This window comes from Anser brachyrhynchus, assembly GCF_964034855.1.
Source record: "Anser brachyrhynchus genome assembly, chromosome: 17".
Classification (NCBI taxonomy): Eukaryota; Metazoa; Chordata; class Aves; order Anseriformes; family Anatidae; genus Anser; species Anser brachyrhynchus.
In genome coordinates this window covers 3,729,765-3,751,436 of record NC_137710.1, presented here as the reverse complement: position 1 = coordinate 3,751,436, position 21,672 = coordinate 3,729,765, and the positions used below count along the sequence as shown (strand labels likewise).

General features: G+C 47.3%; 3 protein-coding genes across 8 annotated transcripts in view; 1 reads left to right on the top strand and 2 right to left on the bottom strand.

Annotated features, from left to right (window-relative positions):
* The window catches only part of LOC308179656 (uncharacterized protein), a 224,520-nt gene that overhangs the window by 191,249 nt on the left and 11,599 nt on the right, over positions 1-21,672 (bottom strand). The gene's annotated exons all lie outside the window — the stretch shown is intronic.
* Positions 3,516-21,581, top strand: CCDC92 (coiled-coil domain containing 92). 4 transcript variants are annotated; one of them, XM_080560194.1, is made up of 4 exons: positions 3,516-3,637; positions 16,709-16,916; positions 17,254-17,295; positions 18,744-21,581. In XM_080560194.1, exons 2-4 carry the CDS (start codon positions 16,787-16,789, stop codon positions 19,517-19,519), a joined length of 948 nt encoding a protein of 315 aa, XP_080416320.1. In that variant the 5' UTR covers positions 3,516-3,637; positions 16,709-16,786; the 3' UTR covers positions 19,520-21,581. The 4 variants fall into 4 exon arrangements, with proteins under 4 accessions (XP_080416320.1, XP_080416321.1, XP_080416322.1 ...); XM_080560195.1 differs by having other exon boundaries at positions 3,541-3,633; XM_080560196.1 differs by having other exon boundaries at positions 3,541-3,637; positions 16,770-16,916.
* DNAH10 (dynein axonemal heavy chain 10) overlaps positions 10,690-21,672 on the bottom strand; it is a 68,639-nt gene continuing 57,656 nt past the window's right edge. The window contains exon 78 of one of the 3 annotated variants that reach the window (XM_080560133.1): positions 10,690-14,498. In XM_080560133.1, coding sequence (XP_080416259.1) covers positions 14,493-14,498 — 6 coding nt within the window. In that variant the 3' untranslated portion in view covers positions 10,690-14,492. The other 2 variants (XM_080560131.1, XM_080560132.1) reach the window with 2 other exon arrangements.

The following is a 21,672-nucleotide window of genomic DNA, read 5'->3' as shown; positions in this document are numbered from 1 at the left end:
TTGTTCCCTTCTCTGCCCCAAGCTCTGGGAGAGGCTCTGCACGATTTTCTTCCCTCGTCCCGCTCCCAGCATCGCGCTGCTGCCAAGAGGAGAGGACTCATGCAACCTGCAGGCTGCCTGCATGCAGGGGGTGGCAGCTGCTCCAGCACCGTCTCCTTTCCAGCGGGGTGAATGTGAAGCTAATCCCAGCTTCTCGTCTCAGCCACACTGATCTAGTTAACGGTAACGCCTTTGGCTTTAGGGAGTGGAGGAGTCTGGATTTAGATCTGCATCACCAGAAGCAAAACCCGGCCAGCAGTGTGTGCTGGTGTCACAGATGCATGGCAAAGTGAAACAACATCCACATGCAGCGTCCCAGGAGAGGTGACGAACCCCTTCTGCTTCCAGCCCTGCAGCCTGCTGCTGTCTCCTGTCCTTGAAATTTGTGCTCTTTAAAAAAGCAAGTGACAGAAAATAAGGAGAGAGAGGCACCTTAAAAAACAAATAGCCAGCAACAGGGAGAAGATACACTGCCTGTAAGGTCCTGGAAAATCTCTGTCCCTGCTCCTAGGAAGGCCTGGAGAGCAAACCCAAGACTACAGAAAGCACGGGGTAGGAGGCAGATCGTCTGAGACAGGTACAGGACAGCATCAGCCTTGCCCCCACCTCTCCCTGACATCTTCCTACACTCGTCTCCCATTAACTAATTAGCTTGGACCTTTTAACGTGCACATGGCCCCTCCGCCAAGTACACAGAGATTTCCACTCGTCCTTACCCAGCACTGCTGGGAGCCTCCTGCCTGCATGGGCGTTACACTGCCTGCTCAGGCTTTGCAGCCGCTTGGTTTATTTCTACATATAAACTTTGGAGATGCTTCCAGCACGGCCCGGCCAGCCCCCAGAGGGCACGCAGGGCTGCGTGGTGTGGGATCAGGGCGGTTCTCCAGCTGCTCCCAGGCAGACTGGCCAACCTGAGCTTAGCAGCAGGGTACTGGCAGTCTGTGCAGATGTTTGCATCCCTTCAGATCCAGGCAAATCCACCGCTGCAGGGAGTTCCCCGCTCTGCAGAGCCTGACTGTATGGTTGAATAAGCCATGAAGGGACAGAGGTCTTTGAACCGACAGCCAGGACTTGGAGGTCCTCAGATCGGGTGGCTGCTTGCTGGATTTTCTTCCTGATCCGGTCAAATCATGGGAGTCAGATCTGGGATTTATCTCAGTTTCCTCATCTGACCCTGGGGTGGTTGCTTAGGGCCCATCTTTGAAAGGGCGCCTGCGTTTTTCAGAGGAAGCTGTAACTGGGAAGCACTGACAATTAGACAACAGGCATGGCCACAGGCAGCGCAGGTAGGGCCTGGAGGACTGCTGCACAGCAAGTCACAGCTGTTGGTGATCCCTGATTGAGATTTTACTGGAGGGCACTCCTATCTCAAGGGCCTGGATTTACCCTTTGCTGGACTGGTGATTTGCATTTTGGGGACAAAACCCTTGGCCAAGAGTTGTGGTCAGGGCCTGAACTTCCTCCCCTTCTGCAACGAGGAGCCACTGAGGACAATTAGCTGTACTAATCAGCACCCCCCTTTTCAGAACTTTAAAAAAGCTCTGCAGATATTCATGGCACGTGATTACCAAGCACCCTACATGACCAAGATACTCCCGTTTTGAACACGGAAGTGGAGCAGCTCAGCGTGCCGCTCACCTGGCAAGGGGCAGCCGATGCAGCTGCTGAAGCGGAGCCACAAATCGGGGTGACGTTTGCAGGCTGAAACCTCACAGAACTGAAAACTTCAGAGAAACCAGGGGGCATGCTGAAAAAATGGCACTGTTAAGCACTATTTCTAGTTCGTTTCTAAATGGATGTGCTTTTGTCCTTTTGTTTCCAACACACTGTCGGGTTGCAGGCGTCTCTTTCTCTTGGCTGAACGTCACACTCCCAAGGGCAGTTCATAAAAAGCAGTTTCTGTCCAGCAACACAGCTGGGGGGTTCCTTCATCTGCGTTAGGTTATTAGGGACCCATATTGAATTTAACATCCTCCCGCCTTCCCTGCCAGGATGAGTCAAACAGCAAATGCATTTCTCTTTTGGCACGAGTCCTAAGTGAATCAGCTCCTCAGACCATTCCTTCATCACCTAACGGGATCCTAAATTAAGAGTCCACCCTGTTACGGCCTGTTTTATATAAAAAGCTGGATGGATCTGAGATAAAATGGAAGGAGAACCATGGGCGGGAGAGGGCTTGTTCTCCAGCTCTGTCTGACCTTGCCAGCCTGTCTGCACAGCCTCCTCTCTGCTCGTCGTTTCACTCCTAGATTCCCACTTAAAGCTTATCCGTTTAAAACTTATCCTTTGCTTTTGGTTTTAGTTTTGCTAACTAAGAACTAATAAGCCTTCTGAAAAATATTTCCCTCTAGGCGATGTTGTTCTGCATTTCCCCCAGCTCCAGGAGCCGCACGGTGCAAAGCACACACAGATCATCCTCCATTTTGCTCACGCGCAGCTGAACCACTGAAGGGCTCATAGATCCACCAGCTTGCTGCTTCGTGCTGTTTGGTTTGCGGTAAGTCTTGAAATATATATATTGAAATATACCCAACCTGTGTTGGGTATGCTTCTTTTTCCTTAGAACATTATCAAGTTTCTACGTCTTCGTCCTGAAGTCCCCTGTAATGAAGTATTTCTTTCTGTTACAAACACAAAAAGACCACAATCTGCGTGCAATGCAAAGCTTCAGCTCTCCCCGTGTGTTCCCAAGGGCAATGTCCTGGGGATGGCCAAGTCCCCGACTGCCCCAACCTCACTGCGTTTGTTGGGTGCGGGGGGTTCCGGGCGTCTGCCGGTGCTCACGTAACTTGTGTGAGCAGACAGAAATATGGTGATGTTACTTGGCCTCATCTCACGTGGCTTCGTGCAGCCAACACAGACGCACAGCACAGACATCCTGGACCTGCCCAGCTGGCGTGAGTGCAGCTCACGTGCGTGTGTCGGTGCAGAGAGCAGCGCAGAAACACGGTGCACGCGCAGAGGTGGGCACGGAGCGCAGAGCCACCCCTAGCAGCATGCCCATGCAGCGGTCCTGATGCAGCTGTGCACGTTTCGGATGTCCTGCAGCAAAACGCACGCACGTGTGGCCGCCGGGAGCTACTTGGGCAGGCGGGGACAGGTGCCGACACGTACCCAGCACACAAAAATCCCCCGAATTCGGCTGCTCTCCTTCGTTCCCCCGCGCGCGCTGTCACCGTGCTGCGGCACAGCCGGCCCCGCTCCCGCCCGCAGCCTGCACACGCGCCCGTGCACGCGCGCCCCGCTGCAGCCACGCGCGAGCCCCCTGCAGCCGCCGCGCGCTTCCCGCCCCCCGCGCGCGCCTCCCGCTCCTCGGCGCGCGGCCCAGGCGCGCGCTCCCCCCCCCCCCCCCGTGGGCGGGAACGCGGCAACGGCCGCCGCGCCGCGCTGCCCCCCCTCCCCGTTGCCATAGCGACGGGCCGGGCTGCCGCAACCGCACCTGCGCCTGCGCCGACGCCCCCGGCCCCGTCCGTGTGTCCCCCCCCCCCCCCCCCCCGCCGCCGGTGAGCGCCGGCCCCGCGGGGCGCTGGGCTCCGGCGGGCGCCATGAGGCGCGGCTGAGGGCTGCGCGCTGCCGGCCGCGGAGGGGCCGAAGGCAGGTGAGGGGCGGCCGGCGGTGGGGGGGTGGCGGGGCTGTGGCTGAGGGGATGCGGCCCTAGCGGCCCTAACGGCCCTAACGGCTCCGCGTCCCCCCCCCGCCGTCGTGAGGGGCTGAGGGGAGGCCCCCCCTCCGGCCTTTGTGAGGAGGCGGCTCCGGGGCGGGGACGGCGGCGGCCCCGGTGAGGTGAGGAGCGGCGGCGTGAGGGGGCCGGGCCGGGCGCTGTGAGGCAGGGGGAGTTGGCCGGGGGCTGGGCGGCTCCGCTTCGTGCTCCTGAGCGGAGGAGGCAGGCGGCTGCCGGCTCCTTGCCGCCCCCCGGCTCTGCTGGCCGGGGAGCTCCGTCCGGGTGCCCCCCGCCCCGGAGAGCCGCCTCCCTCCGTCCCTCCCTGGTGGCGCTGTCTGGAAAACGCAGCCCGGCCCCGCCGTGGCTGCCGCCCCCCGCCCCGGGCAGGGGTTTTGCTTCGCAGCCTCCGGCGCTGCCCTTTTCCTGGTAAGGCAGGAGCAGGTGCGTGGGCTTGGCGGGTGGGGAGCAATCCTGGGCTGAGACGAGCGGGTTCTTCCCGAGGGAACGCCTGTCGTCCGTGGGGCTGGCAGCGAAGAAATGCGGCGCGCCTTCAGAGATGGAGAGCTGCCAGCTGCGGGGAGGCTCTCCCACCGGGGACCTGGGGTGGGACAGGGGAGGAAGGAGGGGCCCTGCCTCCGTGGGTGACAGCAGCGGGGTGTGAGCTTGGCAGCAAAATTGGGCAGAGCCGAGCCCCTGAAGGTAAATGAAAGCCCAGACGCTGAGGCGGCCTGGAGGGTGGAATTGCCCGTTTTGATCTGCATTGCAGGTGCACAGGAGGCACCCGGGGTACTTGTTGGCTTTGCCTCGATGGTAAGATGCTCAAGCTTAAAAGGCTTTATTGAGGCTTTGGCAATATAAACTATGTTTCTCAATTTAATAAATAAATAAACAGATAAGACTAAATACAGTGCATTTTTTCTGTATAACCGGCATGTTAGCGAATGTAATCCTGTAGTGCTTTATTGTGACTGAACCTCTGAGGGAAGCTGGACGTTTATGCTCTTAAACAAAAACGGACATTCATGTTCTTGAACTGAGCATCACTTTTGATTTGTTTAAGGCTAGCATTTTATGAACGGATAATAAAAGGCTTGTAATTATGTGAATGTTGTGCTGAGGTTCCAGCAGTGATTTTTAGTGAAAAAGGGCCGTAACAGAGGAAAGTATCATCTGCTTAAGCAGAAAATATTTATTATATAATATGTAGAAATATATTAGAGAATCGGCTAAACTGATGCATAACTGCTTGTTTTCATCCTATTACCATACTTCTGCTTTGTGTATCTGTAAAGTTTCCGCCCCTATCGCCTTAGAAAAGACAAAGGCCTCGTGACCAGTCCAAATGCTCTATGCAGTTTTAGGTCCAGCGGTTGCTGTAAACTCAGAAATAGCAACCTTATTTCATTCCATAAAGCTCTTTCCTTTACTTAAGATTCCAGGTATAATTGCATACTTCTAAGGTTTCTAATTTTTTTAATGTATTTAAAATGTATAATTTTTTATCATTGTAATTACAAAAATCAAACTGTTCTTCCATGTGCCGTAATTCAAGGGGCTGTAGGTATTAAGGACAAAATATTTGTTCATTCAGATCTGCCACGTTAGTGGGTCCTTTAGCAGCAGCAGGGAGAAGAAAAACTCTCGTCCTATTATTGCAGAATGTGAAGCATAATGTACGGTAAAATATTTTTGGAACATTACTACAACTGTAGCCCCTCTACTGTCCTGTTTACAAACTAGTTTGCCTTTAATACCATTAGGCACTAATTTCTAAGTGTGTTATTGCTTTTCCATGGGTTAAGAAATTGAGTTTTAAAATTGCAAAATATTAAAGGGTTGCTTTTATATCCTCAAGATTCACAATGTATTGCAATGCTTACTTGTGTAAACAGAATGCTGTTATGTAATTCATTTTTCGCTCAAGTTCACGTTTCACCTCATTTTTTGTAGTAAAAAAATAATGTAGCAAATTGTAGTTAACACCTTTCTGAAATAGTTCATAATGCTTGAGAATTTTTTCGCTGACAAGTAACAAGTGATGCTATATATTTGTGTATCTGTATATATGTGTCTGTTAGTAACTAACAGCAGTGGGTTTTTAATGAGCAGCGACTTACTGAAGAAATCCCTGTGTCGGGTAGCTTACTGTTGTGCTTTAGGGGGAATAGGTGTAGTCTGAGTAGACAAGTGCATGGATCTTCCTTGTTTTCCTGCTGCTGGTTGTTTGAAAAACAAAGTCACAGGTTGAGAAAAGAAAGACCTAAGGGTGTTGGTGTTGGTGTTGAGAAAAGGCAGTTGCATGAACCATCTGTGGTCTGGCTGTCTGCAGCTTTGTTCATGTCAGTTTGCTGCAGCATACAATAAAACATCGCGTGTACTTGGAGTGGCTGTGAGACATAGAAAAGCACAGGTTTGTGTGCCTTGTTTCTGCTTCCACGCTGTCGGCAGTGCGAGCATGCTGCAGTCAGCTGGTGCTGGGCAGCCACCAGCAGCGTGGGCAGGCCAGGCTGTGGCAGCGCTTGTCCTGTCCCTTGGAGACGTGGTGCTGAGCGCCGGGGTGGAGCCCAAGCGTGGCGCTTGCCCTTTGTTCGAGCAGGAGGCTGGCTTCCCTTTGCATCCGCAGCATGCCAGAACACTCCCGGCTCCTCTCGTGTGCGTGCGTCTAAGGCACCACCTGAAAGAGCAACTGAAGATGATGAATGCTGTATTTCGGAGAGCCAGGTTTGAGTGTTGGTGCTCAGGTGCTGCCTGCTGTACCTCATCTCTGATTCCTGCACTTCTTCGAGAGCCGGCATCCTTTATATATCTGGTTGTAGTATCTTCAGTGAGCGTGTGCCTGATTTGTCTCTGTGTTCGTTTTTAAATGATAGCAAAGTTGTTTTTCTCTAAGTGAAGCTGTCCAGCAGTCTGATAATGGGTGTCTGTCCGTATCTCCATGGGATCAGTGAGTAACGTTGTCTGAGGATGTTGCACCAGCTCGTTTCCCTTGATGATATTAAGGAGCATGGTATTATAAATGGGAGCAGTACATTTACATGCTACGAGAAGTTAGAGATGTGGCAAATCTTTTCTGAAAACAATGTATTCTGAGTGTATTGGAATATCTGCAAGCTGGTTTTAAAATAGTCTTTTTTAAAAAAAAAAAAAAAAAGCCTTTTATATGGATCCCTTTCCTTCCCGCTGTTGAGGAGCACGTTTATTCTCATTTCACTCCTAGGAAAACTTGGGGTGTTACTTGAAAATATCATTAAAATATCTTGCTGCTTGTCAGTCTTAATTATGTGGGTGAGAGCCAGGATTCAAGATCAAAGTTATTTAAAAATATTGCTTGACTGAAAACTGTAACTTTTCATGACTTCCACCCAAACAGAACAGTGCCTGCCTGTAGAAAGGCTGAAAGTTCACCAGGGACGGTAGCTCCCGGTAATCCGAGGCAGTGCCCAGAGGGAGGGCACACAAGGTGCCATCGATCACACTGCTGTGGGGCAGAGGTGTTGCGCTCAGGAGGTGTCTGTGTGGAAAAAGCCTGAATGATGTCGTTAGTGGCAGGTTTCCTTTGTAACACAAGTATGTGTGCTTGTTTGCTTTCCGTTCCTCATGAAAACTTGATTCAAGCTCTGTTAGCCCTGCTGTCTTCCAGGTACCTGGGTTATATAGGTAAGAGTACAAGGTACCTAGGTCTCAGCATCATATTATTTAATAAAAAATCTTGTACTTTTTTAAGGGGAGAACTTAGACATAGGTAATCACTGCCCCTAGATTCCTGTCAGCAGCAGCTCTCAAAACCTTTACTTCAGCAAAATGGAGAGTAATTTTCATCTGTTTGACTGTTCTCAAACAATCAAATCGATGCCTTAGGAAAAGACTGTCGCAGAATGCTTTAGAGAACAAACATACTTCTCAGCCTGTTAAACTTGCCTGGAAAATTGTTGTTTTATTCTGCAGAGCAGTTCGAGTAGCTGTGCTCTGCAGCTGGGTCCAGCCAGTTCTCTTGACGCCTTTCATCCCGGGTGAACTCTGAAAATCATGCCCTCTGCTGTCCTCGCAGTGGGAGCTCGAGTTCGGGGCAGTGCCAGGAGCTGGCACCGCTGCCTCGGGAGGCACTTGTGCCCATCCCACCCACCTGCCCTGCTCACCCGTTTCCCCCTTCCCCTTGAGGTGGCTGCAGTGTGAACCCCTCAGTGAAAACCAGTCAGTGGGAAGGTGGCTCTGTCAGCGGGACCACCTCCCTGGCCTGCAGCACTAGGCAGTCCGGGGGAAGGTGGATTTGGAGCATTTCACAGACGTGGCAGTACACTTGCTCAGTATATCCGAGTGGAAGCTGTGAGGCAAAGTCGTGGCTAGGCTGGATAGCTGAATAGTTGCATGTCTGCATTGTGGCAGGTTATTTTCCTACTAAGTGGGAGGGGAAAAAAAGTCACTTATGTGAAACCAGCCATAGTAATTGTTTTGGTTGGCATTTCATTAAGCCTTTAAAACTGGGACATTTTAAAAATGACACAAATACATCTTCTGTGACTTCCTTCTGTGATTCACGCATCGCTTACTGATCACAGAGAGTGAACTCAAAAGATAACACAAAGTGGTGTTCGTAAGGGAAAAAACTGACTTTTCCATCACAGTATTATTTCTAAGCGTGAGTTTGGAGTTGTACTTAACATATCCTTGTACACCTCCCACAGGTGCTATACAAGGTGAAGTCCTGATTTAGCTTTAACTGAAGCCGGAGAACTTAATGACTGTGAAAGTAATAGGATCAGAATCATTCTTACGTGTAACACTGATATTATGTTAGTGTTGGGGGGAATTGGAGACTAACTTCCTTTTCATTGCCCTTCTTACAAAAGAAACTGGCTTTAGTAGACAGAGCAGTATGTTTCTTTGCAGTATTATAACGGACCAGTTGTGATTGGGGTGCGATTTGTGAAAGCTTTGATGGAGGCTGTATTACAGTGACAAACTCCTTTCTCCCCAGGGTGAATGAAGGGGTGAATAAAATAGAAAATCCACTCATCAGGAGCTACTGATGAGAGCCTGCCTGTTCTGCTAAATTACCCCTTTACTCATGAGGGGTTTTAATATAACTTAAAAAAAAATCACCGTTAAAGGAGAGTATTGTTTTTGAAGTAATCGGTGCTATTTAGGTGATGCCTTCCCCATTTCCCTAATGCCCGACTTTAGTCATTTTCAGCGTCTTCTGCCAGAGTAAGCCCTTTCTTCTTGACAGCCATAGCATCGGTTGCTATAGCGTCAGGATACCTTGGTAATAGTCAGAAAATACGTAGGTCTAAAATGCCGCTGCAGGACTGCTTCCCTTTGATTTGATTCTCTTCCAGTCTCTGGCATGGCAGCGGTCTCACCGTTGACTTATTTTTAGTCTGCTTCCGCTGTGACGGCCCCGGGGTGGTGCGGTCTCAAGGACGGGGACTGTGTGTGTTGTCCCTGTCAGCCCTCGTGGCTTCACGTAGGGCAGCGTGTAAGCAGTCGGTGGTTCCTGCACCACCAGCCTGTTAGGTTAAGGCATCTGGAGGAACGAAGGCGTTGCTGTCAGAGATGTGTCCTCTTAATTATTCTTCCTGCTGCCATACCCACTGCTGTTACAGTAACAAAACAATTTTATTCTTTTTACTAGAATATTAAAACTTTGCTTCTTCAGGGATATTCAGAGATTCCCTGTAAAGAGCCTGCGGAATCCCTGATCACAAAATGAAGAGGAAACAGGGCAGAAAAACTACCCAGTAAAACAACATCAAAAAGTGTTAGAAATAGAAAGGGTGCTGAGAAAACAGTCATCCTTCGTCTGGGAGGGGGGTGGCACATTTCGTCTTTGCCATCGGCTGTCCCCAGGAAAGAACTAATTTTGTCTGGCTTTAAAGACATAAACCAAAAGAGCGTGAGAACAGTGTCCTGGGACCACAGTTAGATGCGATAAGAACTGATACGCGTTGACACAGAAGCACAGGAATAGGGTCCAGAGTTGTTGCTACGAGCTGTGCTGCGTACTGAAGGTGGCTGCAGTGGCCCAGGGTGTAGTCTGAAAGGCAGGGCCGGCTTCAAGAGCTGCTGACTAGTGAACATGGTCCGGTCTAATGCACAGGGGCATGGGGAGGGGGTCATAAATCTGCTCCTGTGTAGCAGGCTGTCTTTGGGCTGTGCTGCTGGATCTATGTCGGTAGACGTGCAGCGGTACTGGGTTGGCTGGGCAGGTAAAGGAAATGTCTGAGCAGAAGGACACTCAGCAAAGCCCTCGAGTTGGCTGTGGAGACTGCAGGCTTTCTCTGTGTGTCCTTCGAAACAAGCTGACCAAACACTTCTCGGATGGCATAAGTCTCTGGAGATGGGAGAGCTGATCTAAGCAGAGAACAGCTAAGTGTCCAGCAGTTGGGCATTTTATCATTAGAGCTACATTACTGAGCAATGTTTGGTCAGTTCAGTGACAGTCTGCAAAATGGGGACTATCACTTACAAGGTTCTTCCGAGAGAGCCCATGTCCTTAATTAGTTCTCGAAATTGTGTTTTGTACAGCATGCAAAAAGCGTTTTGGCAGCTTTTGTCACATTTTGAGGGGGCAACAGCTAGATACCAGTTCAGAGGAAAAAGCTGGCCTGCCCAAATGTCTCTCCAAAAAGACTTGGATATTTGTTGGGAGGGAGCTGAAGTGGTTTTCCAGGTGATAATCGCCCCATCTATTTTGAAGGAGATTGTTCTATTTTGTTCAGTGGATACCAAACGGGAATGAAAATGTTAAATAACTGTGGTCAGTTGGGCTTCATTGCAGTAGATTCCTTTAGACTGTGTCTAAAATCATAGATTAGCATCTCCCTCTCCTTACTTTGCAGTGAGATATGGATATGCTCTGACGTTGTGCACCAGCACCTAATAATGCACAGCCAGAAAATTACACTCATTTCATTGAAATGTTTTGAATTCTATCCAAATACTTGAGATCAGAAAAGGCCTGGAGCCTGTTCATCATCTACAAGGTAGGATTTGGCTGTTAAAATGTTGGCAGTTGTTTATGGTGAGCATGTGATGATGTTGGATATTGGAAGCTCTTGTTCCTTTCTTTTTATTTTAAATTTAAGACGTTTTTTCCCTTTTTAAGGGCACACACACTCAGGAAAGAGATGGAACAGTTCCTTTTTAGGGTGAGCTTACAAGAATGTTCAGTTACCTTCCCGTAGTAAAGAGAAGGTGAGGACTTAGGTGCAGCAGGGATTAGTGTTGCACTTCACATTTCTGAAGGAGTGCTGCTTCATTCAGTTTGTTCTCCCAGACTGTATTCATAAGAAATTCTAAATCCACTGCTCGGTGGGCTGTCTCCAGATCTAAATCTCTAGCTATATCTAGAAATGTTTTGTAGTGATCAGGAAATGAGAAATACTGTATGTTTAAGGGTGGAATGCAGGACGCCATACAGATAAAGCTTTGCGACTGTGACAGGTTGGAAACTGGTTTTAGTGCTGGTCTTCCTGTGAACCAGGTGTGTTACCAGTGCAGTGTTGAATACTGCGATGCCCCTTTTAATGTTTTATCAACCTTATCAAGTGACCCATGCATTCCTAGTTGGAGTTGGCCTAGCACTGTGTTTCACAGTTACTTTTGTGTAAGAACAAAGCAAGCATTTCAAAAAAAAAAAAAAAAAACTTGTGTTGGAGACGAAAGAAGGAAGAAAAACCATAGAGCCCTACCTAACTACTCTGCGGTATGCGGTTACAGCTTTCTTCCCAGCATTGCCTTAGCTGCTCTGAAATCTGTCCTGCTGATTTCCATGGTGAGAGTAAAGATTGCTCATCTGGCTCTTAAGGACTTGGGTGACGTCTGCATTTCTCGTATCTATCTTGTGCTTTTTGATTGTAACCATATCCATGGCTTCACATTCCTTAAGGCCTGGAAGAGCAGGAGATGTAATGAGCTTATTGCAATCCCGGAACTACTTTATAGGATTTCTTCTTAGAAACTCCAACAGGAATGTACCTGACTAGATTTTGAAGACTGGTAGTCGTTTCCCTAAGATCTCAGCTGCCTGTGAGACCAGTTGTTGGATGTGATTTGTGGCTACATGTGGTACCAGCAAACAGGGGGTTAACAATTTTTAGGGAGCTTGGAGTAGGTGGAGTAGACCATAGCCAGAGTAGTCTTTAAACAGTGGTGCCAGCCAGTATTCTCTGTAGGGAAGTTAAGTCCTTCATATCGATTGCGGAGTAATTCCTCAGTAAAAGCAATCAGTCTGCTCGGTGGTACTTTTAGGACAGTAAACAATTCCAAAATGACAAGCTGCACCAGCAAAGCAAGAAAAATAAAACTCCATTGACAGAGCTGAAGAAATCGGAACAAGCCATGGAAGCTGTGTAAATAGGGTGGTGGTAGAGGCATGACTTGTAGGTTTTTCTGTACGTAGCACAGTGTTAGGTTTCCCAGGGGGAGCACCAGTGGTGTCCAGCTCTTGGAGCTCCCAGCTCTCAGGAGCGCTGTTCTGGGATGTGCCAGGAGGTTTTTTCCCTCCTCTTAGTGCTGTGTTTCTGATCTTCTGACACGGTCTGTTTGGTAAACTTGCCCTAGAATGTATCAGTTGGCTAGGTTTGCCTGATGTAATGCACATCTGTCCGTGTTTTCAGTTACCTTTTGTCCAGTTCGGTTGTATTATCTCTAGGGACATAAAAGGACTCGATGCTATTCTAGGGAGATAAATATTTTCTCTGTGGCTGGCTTCTGCTTTGGTAGTTTGGCCAGCTTTCTGGTTAGGTGCTGGCTAAAAAGTTCCTATAGGGAAAAACAAGAGGTGGGTGAAACGCATGTGATCCCTTGGTATCTGAGAGCTATCCGGGGTGCTGGTGTGAACATATTCGCAGCTAAACTCACAGGGAAATTTCTGATGCACAAATGAGGGGAGAAAAAGAAACTAAAATATTTTTAATATTGTATTAATGAACTCAGTTGGCAGATTCAGTAGAAATCTATTTCATCCATATTCCAGGCTTTAAAAATAAGCCTACGTTTGTGTTTTAAGATTTAGTGTAAAATAGCTACGAAGTGAATAGTGTCTTGGAGTATATTCGTATGAATACTAATTTGTGTAGCTGAAGCAGGTTTCTCAGCATAAGTGGCTTTGCATAGTGACTGTCTCTGCAAGACACCTGCCCTGTTTCTGTGGTTGTCTCACCTGTTCTTGAGAACAGGTGCCCGAATTGCGTGGTGCTTTATGTGCTGTTTATGAAGACATGATAGGGCAGGGCAGAATGGGGACTGGATTGAAGTGGCTGCCCATGAATTCTGTGGAAACTGTGACTTTACCACAGCGGCCTTCCCCTTCCTAGACAACCACTGCAGTGGCTGAAGGAGAGAGGCAGACTGCAAGGCTGCAGTGAGGAAGCAAAGCCTTGGAGGGTTGCAGAAGGCCTGCAGGCCGCCAGCCCTCTGGTCCTTTATCCTCAGAGGAAGGAGGAACGACTTACCACGGAGGGGCTGCAGCTAAAACTGCTAGTGGATTGATGGAACTGCTCTCACTGATCTTGTACCAGTGCTGCAGGGGAGGTGATGCTCTGGTGCTGATAGTTTGTTTTTTTTCTTCCCAAACCCATAAAACTAGCCTGCCTCTGATTGTTTTTATTCAGATGAGGTAATCCTAGTGTGATCTTTAGTGTGGAAGAGATCAAGGTGAAAAAATAATTGAATAATTGAATCAACAGTGACGGCCTTGTTTTGCTTGTTCTCACATTCAGAGTTAGTTTAAAAATGCATTTATTTTCAAGAATTGAGTTATGAACACTTCATATCAAAGTTTGTTGCTGGTGAAGAAGACTTTTTCTGTTGGGATTATAGTTAGAAGCATAAAGCCTATAAGTGGTTAGTAACAAGTGGGATAGGAAAGGTTCCAGGACATTATATGTAGACCGTTCTGTCACATAGCACTGTCAGTGCTTTGTGTTTTTCAGAAAATACATTTCTTAGTAAAAATCCTTCTGAGCCTTGGTGTACCACACAGTCTCAGCTCCAGCTGTGTTAAGGGAATGGACTCTGACAGCAGAACAAAACCTGCTTCATACTCGGTCGATAAGAGTATTATGATCACTTACAAAATTGGATGATTCAGTAGCTTCTGTCTGTCTGAAGTCAGCTTTGCAGACAAGATGATGTCACTTTGAAAATGTAACAGCAAAAGCAGCAACAATCCTTTAAACTAACAGTGCCCGCAGTAACTGCTGTGACCGTGAGGCACCAGCTGAGGCTGCAGCACGAGAGGTTCCTGGGCTGGCCACGGGGCTCCCAGTGCGTCCCCTTGCCGGAGGGCAGAAAGCAGTCCCGGCTCAGTGAGCCGCTCTCATGTAGTGGCTGCACAGGAGCCTGAATGCACGACTGAGGTTACTTCTTATTTAGCCAACCCAGGAACCTCTTTTGAGAGTATTTTTGATCTGTACCTTGCTTGTTTCTTAATTGTGTTGATTGCAAACTGACCAGTTCCACACAATAAAGCACGTTGGCACTGTTTCCCTCATTCTTCTTGAGCACTGAACCTGATCTTTCATTTTCATTATAAAGTAACTGAAAGCTCTGTTTCGCTTCTTGCATAGAAATCGATTCCGTGAAAGTCTCTTACACCTTCACTTTATTTTTTGACAGTCAAATATATGTTTCTGTGGTAGGGATAAGTCATCGATGATGATGTCAGTTACAGTTACACATAAAGTCAGGAAGATTGTGTGTGTGTATATATGTACATTTTTAATTTTCAAATGTTTTATCAAGGTTCTGTCTCTGGTATTTCTTTGGGGTCATTTGGATGTTCCTCAGGTTACATCTTTGGGATGAAAGATATAAAATTAAAAACGAGTCTGTGTTATCTTAAGGAATGACAAACGCATGGTGTGTTCTCTGACTGTATGTTTTACTAACTTTAAACTTGTAGAAAAAAATCTTTGTCACAAAACTGCATACCAAAAGAGCCCAACGGGAAATGTTTTACCTAGCAATATGAACCACTTAAGGCTGCCTGTGAGGTAGCCAGGGGACAGAATTAAGGTCCATCTCTTGCACAACGTGGTCCCACAATTACAGTTTGTAGCTGTAATGCCATTGCAGATGGTTGTCCAGGCAGTGAGAGTCCCGAGTCTTATCTTTGCAATCTAAATGCTGGAATTGCTTTTACAAAGCTACACAGATAACTCAATTTAGCCTTAGTACTGAAATGACAAGGCTAATGCTCCTCATGCAGCAGCAGTGTGACACAGTGTGGTAGCGGCTTTGTTGGCCCCGTCTCCTTGCTGGATGGTGGGCGGCAGCAGCAGCTGTGTGCAGAGCGCCACAGGGCGCCTGGGAACCCTCTCCTCCTCGCTCCTGGGAGCAGGCCAGCAGCTGTCCTCTGCGGCACCCCGAAAAGATGGCATTTCTCCCAGCATGGCCTGGGCGATTCCCATCCAGCATGAGCTACTGCCCCTCACCCCAGTATCCCCACCAGCCTGGCTCTCTCGAACTTGTCTGTACACCTGTTTTTGTGCTGTCCTTGTGCTCTTGGGCTGTCTGAGGAGGAGAAGGCTTCCCAAGCTTGACAGATTCCTTGCTAAAGAAAGGAGAAATCTAGCAATGTGGAGGAATTGAGGGCATATGTTTCTGGAACCTTCTTTTCAGGTAGATCCAGCAGCCTCTGTAAAACAGCTGTAGGTGGAGCAGCATTGTGTGCCCTCGTTGTAGCAGTGCTGCTCATGTTACAGCACCCTGTGTATGCAGAGAGGGGCAATGGTCATACTGTGAAGTTCAAGAGCAACTAGAAGTATTTTGTGCTGAGTGATTTTGTGCTTTGAGGCTGCAGGAGGGTCGCATGCTGTCATCTTTGCACTTTTTCATTAACGTACTTATTTTAGAGTTGAAATTTCCCTAGGAAGCAGGACAATAAAGAAAATAGTGTCATGACAGACTGAGTGATTAGATCCACCAGGGACCTAGTGACTCCTGTTCATGCTCCTCTGGAGCGTGATCCTGCCACCGCAGCTCACCAGGTACTCTTCAGATGTCACAAAGGGAGCCCCAGGGAAGCATCTGGCTGCACCTTGTATGAGGAGACACTTTCACCTTTTATAAGAGAATTCATTTGGGAGTCGGTGTCTCCAGCTCTACTAGACAGGTGTTTCTCTGTCATTTGGCCTGTGGGTATAAAATGTTTTAAAACCATTGTTGCCTTACAAGGAGCAGTAGTAACACAGCAGGGGTCTTCAAAGATGCTTCCCAGCATCGTACTGCAAACCATTTCTGTCTTTATTTGAATCTGAGCACTGCTGTGGCCAGGGGCCTAGTTTTATGAGACTGCTCTGCGAGGAAACCCCAGTGGTGTAAGAGTTCTCCTTTTACTCATAACCTGAGCAACAAATATCTGCTTGTTTTGTCTTTAAATGGGACATTGTGCTTTTCCACAGCCTCACTGCAGTGTCACTGGGGCCCGTGTGGGACACCAGGCTGCAGTGCCATGGGGCCTGCGTCCATGCTGTAGTGCAGCTGAAATGCAGCAGCAGCCAGAGCGCTCTCCTCCCCCTTCCAGTGTGCGCTTCTCAGCTAAGGCGCCCCTGAGCAGCCACATGCACGCACACTGCTGGGCTCAGCTGGGTGTTAAGGGCTCCTAACTTTGCATTTCTCTTTAGTGATGATGCGGTTTAGTCCTTTCTTCCTCTTTCTTGTCCAGACATGTTACTGAGTCCTGTAACCCACGAGGTACATGGAAAACGCCCAACAAGACAGAGGGACATACTAGCCCATTTCTCAGAACTCCACTTATATCTTGTAACAGGATTAGCGACTTAGTCTGTCTGAAGTTAATCCTTTAAATGTGTTAACTCCAAACAAATGAGTTCCCTGTGCTGCTCTGGCATGGAGTTAAATTAGGCTTTCTATGAACCAAGAGCACTACTAATTGAAATAGTCATGAAACAGAAAAACATTTATACTTTTGGGGTATTTGCTTGCTTGCATATCAATTCACTAATAGTATAATTCAATTATTTCTGTTGATTCTCGTTGTAGTGAGGATCTTTATATCCGCAAGATAACTGCGTGTTACCGTTCTACATCTGTTTACTGACAGAGCGACTGCATGCCAGGATGGCAACTTCAAACCTGGAGAACCAGCTACACAGTGCCCAGAAGAATCTACTCTTTCTCCAGCGGGAGCACGCCAGCACACTGAAAGGCCTGCACGCTGAGATTCGACGTCTGCAGCAGCACTGCACAGGTAACTGGAAAGCGTGCTGATACGCTGGGTCAGTGCTTGACTCTTCTCACAAGAATGGGGTAACTGCTTCCTACCTGAGCAGTGAATCCTCTGCAACAGAGCCCCCCATTGGGGTATAGTTAGGGTGCATGTATTTCAGGGCATGACAGTGTGGTCAGTAAGCAGAGATCTGCCTTTAAAAAAAAAAAACTGTCATGGGATTGTTCTGTGGTTGGGTTGGTTTTTTACAGATTTGATCTTTTGCAGTGGATCTCCTATTACTGTAAACATGCTCACCAAGTGGTTTATTTGTTGTTGTTCTAACAAAGAAAGCTAAACAACTTTTTTTCCCCTTCAGATTTAACCTATGAGCTGACTGTAAAGACTTCAGACTTGTCAGGTAAGGAATACGTAACATTTTTTGTTTAGTGTTCATGTTAAACTGCCTCATGTTTCTTAATGTTTTACTTTCTCCATTATAAGTAGGTGAGAATACTTTGCATAGGGATGTTGACTCTATAAATTCAAAAGATACAAGAGTAGCTTTCTACTTTCCAGAGTTATGGTTATTTATGGAATAAATGTCGCAAATTCTTTAGCAAGGCTATCTTCGAAAGACCAAGGAAGAGAGTGCAGAACTGCTGCCTCCTCCCTGTTTAGAGACAATCAGTTCCCTAGCTCCCTGCGTATGCTGCATGCATTGCGAGCAGGAACGGAATTTTAGAGGCAGGAGAGAGACTTATTAAAACTTAGCTGGTATTGTTATCATACCACAAAGCTTTCTTCTTTCTGTGATGTTATCAACAGGTGAAGCAGAGGAATGAGAGACTCCCTGGGTGTAACCTCCCGGACCAGGGACAGTGTAGGACAGGATGTGTGTTGCGGATAAGAGAGAACACCGGCAAATCTAGCAAGGCAACTGAGCTGCTTTGCATGGGCTCAGCATTAATTTTTGATATTGCAGTGTTTGTCGGATACTTCTCATCACAGGATTTTTAGAGTAGGTGGTCTGTTAGTAATGCCAGTGTGTTGGTGCTGTGACAGACATGAACATTGCCCACTGTGGAGGGGACAATGTCTAACAATTTATAGTTGAAAGTTCTGTGACTAGAGTGCTGTATTATTGGAGAATTTTGGGCTGAAGGTCCCTGCTGAACAGTTGGAAAGCTGTCCAGCTGCAAAAACTAAAGAGTGACAAAATCACCCCACACGCCCCATGTGCGGTGTGAGGGCACAGGTGCGGAGACGGGGTCAGCTTGTAGGGCATGCCCACAGTGCAAGGTCCCCTGGTGTACAGGGGGGCGTGTTCTTGTGAAGAGAAGGCAGCCAGGCTCAGACACCTCATCCCCAGAGAGACTTCTACAGCAGTGAAGAGGAACGTCTCTGCCCACAGTCACAGGCTTCAGCTGTCCATGGGGGACCAAAGCTAAAGCCTGGGCATGCCTTCCTGGTGAGCTGGGACAGCTGTTCCGGCCTGCTCACCAGCCAGTCTGGTGCTTGCTGGGAGAGCAGATCCTCTTAATGACCAGCCAGTTTGCAAAATGGCTCTAATTCTGAGCAAGTATGGCAAGCATGGTTTCTGTAATCCCTGTTTACCTCAATGCGTGAAGCATCTTTACCTGGTGTCAACAGCTTTCTTTTAAGCTGTGGTGAGTGGCAGTAGCTCTTCATCTGTTCTGTAAGAGCCATCCCAGTGCTTCTGAAGATAAAGTGATTCTTACAGTATTAGCACAAGTTAGCCTTTGGGGTCTTCTTATGGGTTTGAATTGTCAAAAGGAACCCTGCTCCACTGTTTAACTTAATGACTATCATTAAATTGAAACACTTCTTATTTCCCTGTTCTTCTAGAAAATGGTAGTTCAAGAAGTGATGAACTCAAAAGAAAGTGTGAGGATCTTGAAGCTCAACTGAAAAGCAAAGAGGCTGAAAACAATGAATTATTGAAAGAACTGGAGCAAAAGAATGCTATGATAATGGTGCTGGAAAACACTATTAAAGAAAGAGAAAAGAAGTATTTGGAAGAGTTAAAAATGAAAAGCCATAAGCTCAATATGCTGTCAAGTGAACTGGAGCAGAGAGCAAGCACTATTGCTTATTTAACTTCTCAACTGCACGCTACTAAGAAGAAGCTGCTGAGTTCCAGCGGGACTTCAGAGGGGACCCCTTCTGGCAGTCCAGTGTTGTCCAACTATAAGCCAGCCCCTCCCAAAGATAAACTGCCTGAGACTCCACGACGCAGAATGAAGAAGAGCCTGTCAACACCACTCAACCCTGAGTTTGAAGAGGCCTACAGAATAGGATCGGATAGCCGGAAGCTGCTGTTAAGAGAGCCTGTGGATGCCATGCCTGATCCCACTCCGTTTTTGTTGGCCAGAGAAACGGCAGAGGTGCACCTTATCAAGGAGAGGCCGTTGGTTATTCCACCGATTGCTTCAGATCGAGCATCCGGTGAATCACACAGTCCGGCCCGAGAGAAGCCACACAAGGCACACATTGGGGTGGCACATCGCATCCACCACGTCGCGCCGTCCCAGCCTCAGCCGGAGGTTGAAACGCTGGCAGTGGATCAGGTCAACGGAAGCAAAGTGGTCAGAAAGCACTCAGGGACAGACAGAACTGTTTAAGTAAAATCACTTGCTCTATTCTGTTGCTGTTTATGCACTGTGATCCTATAGGATAAATAGCACCTGCAGTAAAGTTTCTTTTGATGCCCCATGCATGCCAAACTTCTTCCAGATACATCATTAATAGATTATTCTCCTCTAATGAACCCTAATAGGACTGTGTTCATATGGCAAGGCATATAACTACTAAATGCTGTGGCCAAATCAGGGGTACCTGACCGCTTGCTTCTGAGCACTGCTCCATTTATGGTAACTACACATGTGGACAAAGGCACAGGCTGCAGGCTGTGTTATTAATGTTAATGAAAGCAAACTTAGCTCTAAACCTGCAGCAATAGGTATTGGCTGTTAGCATTTAAAATAGCAACAGGTCTTTTTTCTCCACTGTGTATGTAGCAGTTCGTACACAAACATTAACTTCCATGACAAAGCCTTTTCTCATGGTAGCATTGAAAATAATGCAGCTGCAGCTATACTTTGAGGCACTAAGGACTTTTTACCTTCATAGGCTTTTGGTTGCAAATTGTGTTCATAGTTTCTCTGTCTCAAAAATCCTGAGAGTCCCAGCAAGTATTACTTATTAGTCCTAAATACTTTGGTTTGTGGCTTTAAGTAAAAAAAAATGGGGAAGGAGAGGATAAAGCACTCTTTTCAATGGTTTAATGGTTCTCACAGAAAGAGTATGAACACTTCTTTATTTTTTATTTTTTAAATTGAATGGCTTCATTGCACGTTTTACACTAGTCAGTACACTGCACTTGTGGCACCTTCCATACTGGTTCAGAGCTCCTTTTTCAGGGAGCAAATGTAACCGACTATCCAATATGGGAATGGTTCCTTATGCTCTAACTTGCACTTTTTTTTTTTATAAAGGGATTATTTTTGTTTCCTGAAAACCGTAGACTTGTTCTGGGTATCATCAGACAGCACGGGCTTCTAACAGCTTAGAAGCCCACGCTGTCCCTTTAAAATGTGTGCATTTAGTTTGAAATGTAACTGACGTAACCAATTCATACAAGAGGAGAACCTGGCATCCTCGAGTTTTATCTCGGCCAATTGGGACACGCTTGCCTTGTACTTGTCCTGGTTCCCCTACTCCTGCCTAGTTAGCAACAGGTAGCCCCAACATCTCTGTTAGACTACTTGATTTTTATGTTTGTTCTCTTTTTCTAGGAAAGAAAGGCATACTGAGAGCAGTGTGAGTATGTAATTGTGGGAAGGGAGCACAAATCTGACAGTTTTTTTCTTAAATTCTTTCTGATCAGCACCTCCAGCTCATCTCTGCTTCACTCTTGTCTGCAGCCTCTGAGTAGGACAAGCAAGAAAAAATGGCTCCCAAATGCTGCTAAGCTTATGATGTGCCTTCAAAAACTTGGAACATGTAACCTTTGTGAAACCTGGTGAAGGATTTCTGCCTGCCCTCTTTCCTTCCTCTTGCCAGCTGTAGTCTTAACCCCTTAAGCTTTTTCTGCAGCTGTGTGTTGGTGTGTGTGTCCCTCGGGAGCCTTGGATAACTATTTGTCAGCTTCCCTAAAAAAAAAAAAGGGCACTGGCAGGATGAAGACAGCTGTTCTTCCTAATTGTGGTACTGCTAAGTTTCCTGTGTAGCACGATAACTTACAGCAGGGTTGTTGCCAGTCAGAGAGGATTTGAATGTCCACTAGCCCTAAGGCCTCCTGTGTCCTCTGCCTGTGCACCTTCACAATTCAGTCACTTGCTAGTTTAAAGCCCAAGAAACACTCGTCAGTGTTGTGCCTTGTCAGTTGTGTGGTAGGATTTGTTTCATGAATTGTGGGGAGGGACAGGGAGAAGGCTGTGTTCCTGAAAAATGATTGGTTAAAGACAGCTTGTTATTTCGGGGGTTACCACGTCTAAGTGTATTGCATTACCCAGCAGTGGTTTTGGTTTTGGGGTTTTTTTGGTTGTTGTTGCCATATTATGATGGCTACTATTGTATGAGTGAACTACCCTGCCACTTGTTCAAGGCTGATGGAAGGCATCGCTTCTAAACCCAGCAGAAGCGATGCTTTGGGCAATTAAAAATGTTTCTTACAACTATACAGGCAAACCTTATTCTTTGTGTGTGTGACAAACTTACTACATCTTTCCTATATCTGTACACAGCAAATTGGAGTGTTTCTAAAACAAAAAGC

Coding starts and splice junctions, on each gene's coding strand:
- CCDC92 (XM_080560194.1), top strand. CDS start 16,787: ATGGCAACTTCAAACCTGGAGAACCAGCTACACAGTGCCCAGAAGAAT. Junction 16,917..17,253: donor TCTGCAGCAGCACTGCACAG/GTAACTGGAAAG, acceptor TTTCCCCTTCAG/ATTTAACCTATGAGCTGACT. Junction 17,296..18,743: donor AAAGACTTCAGACTTGTCAG/GTAAGGAATACG, acceptor CTGTTCTTCTAG/AAAATGGTAGTTCAAGAAGT.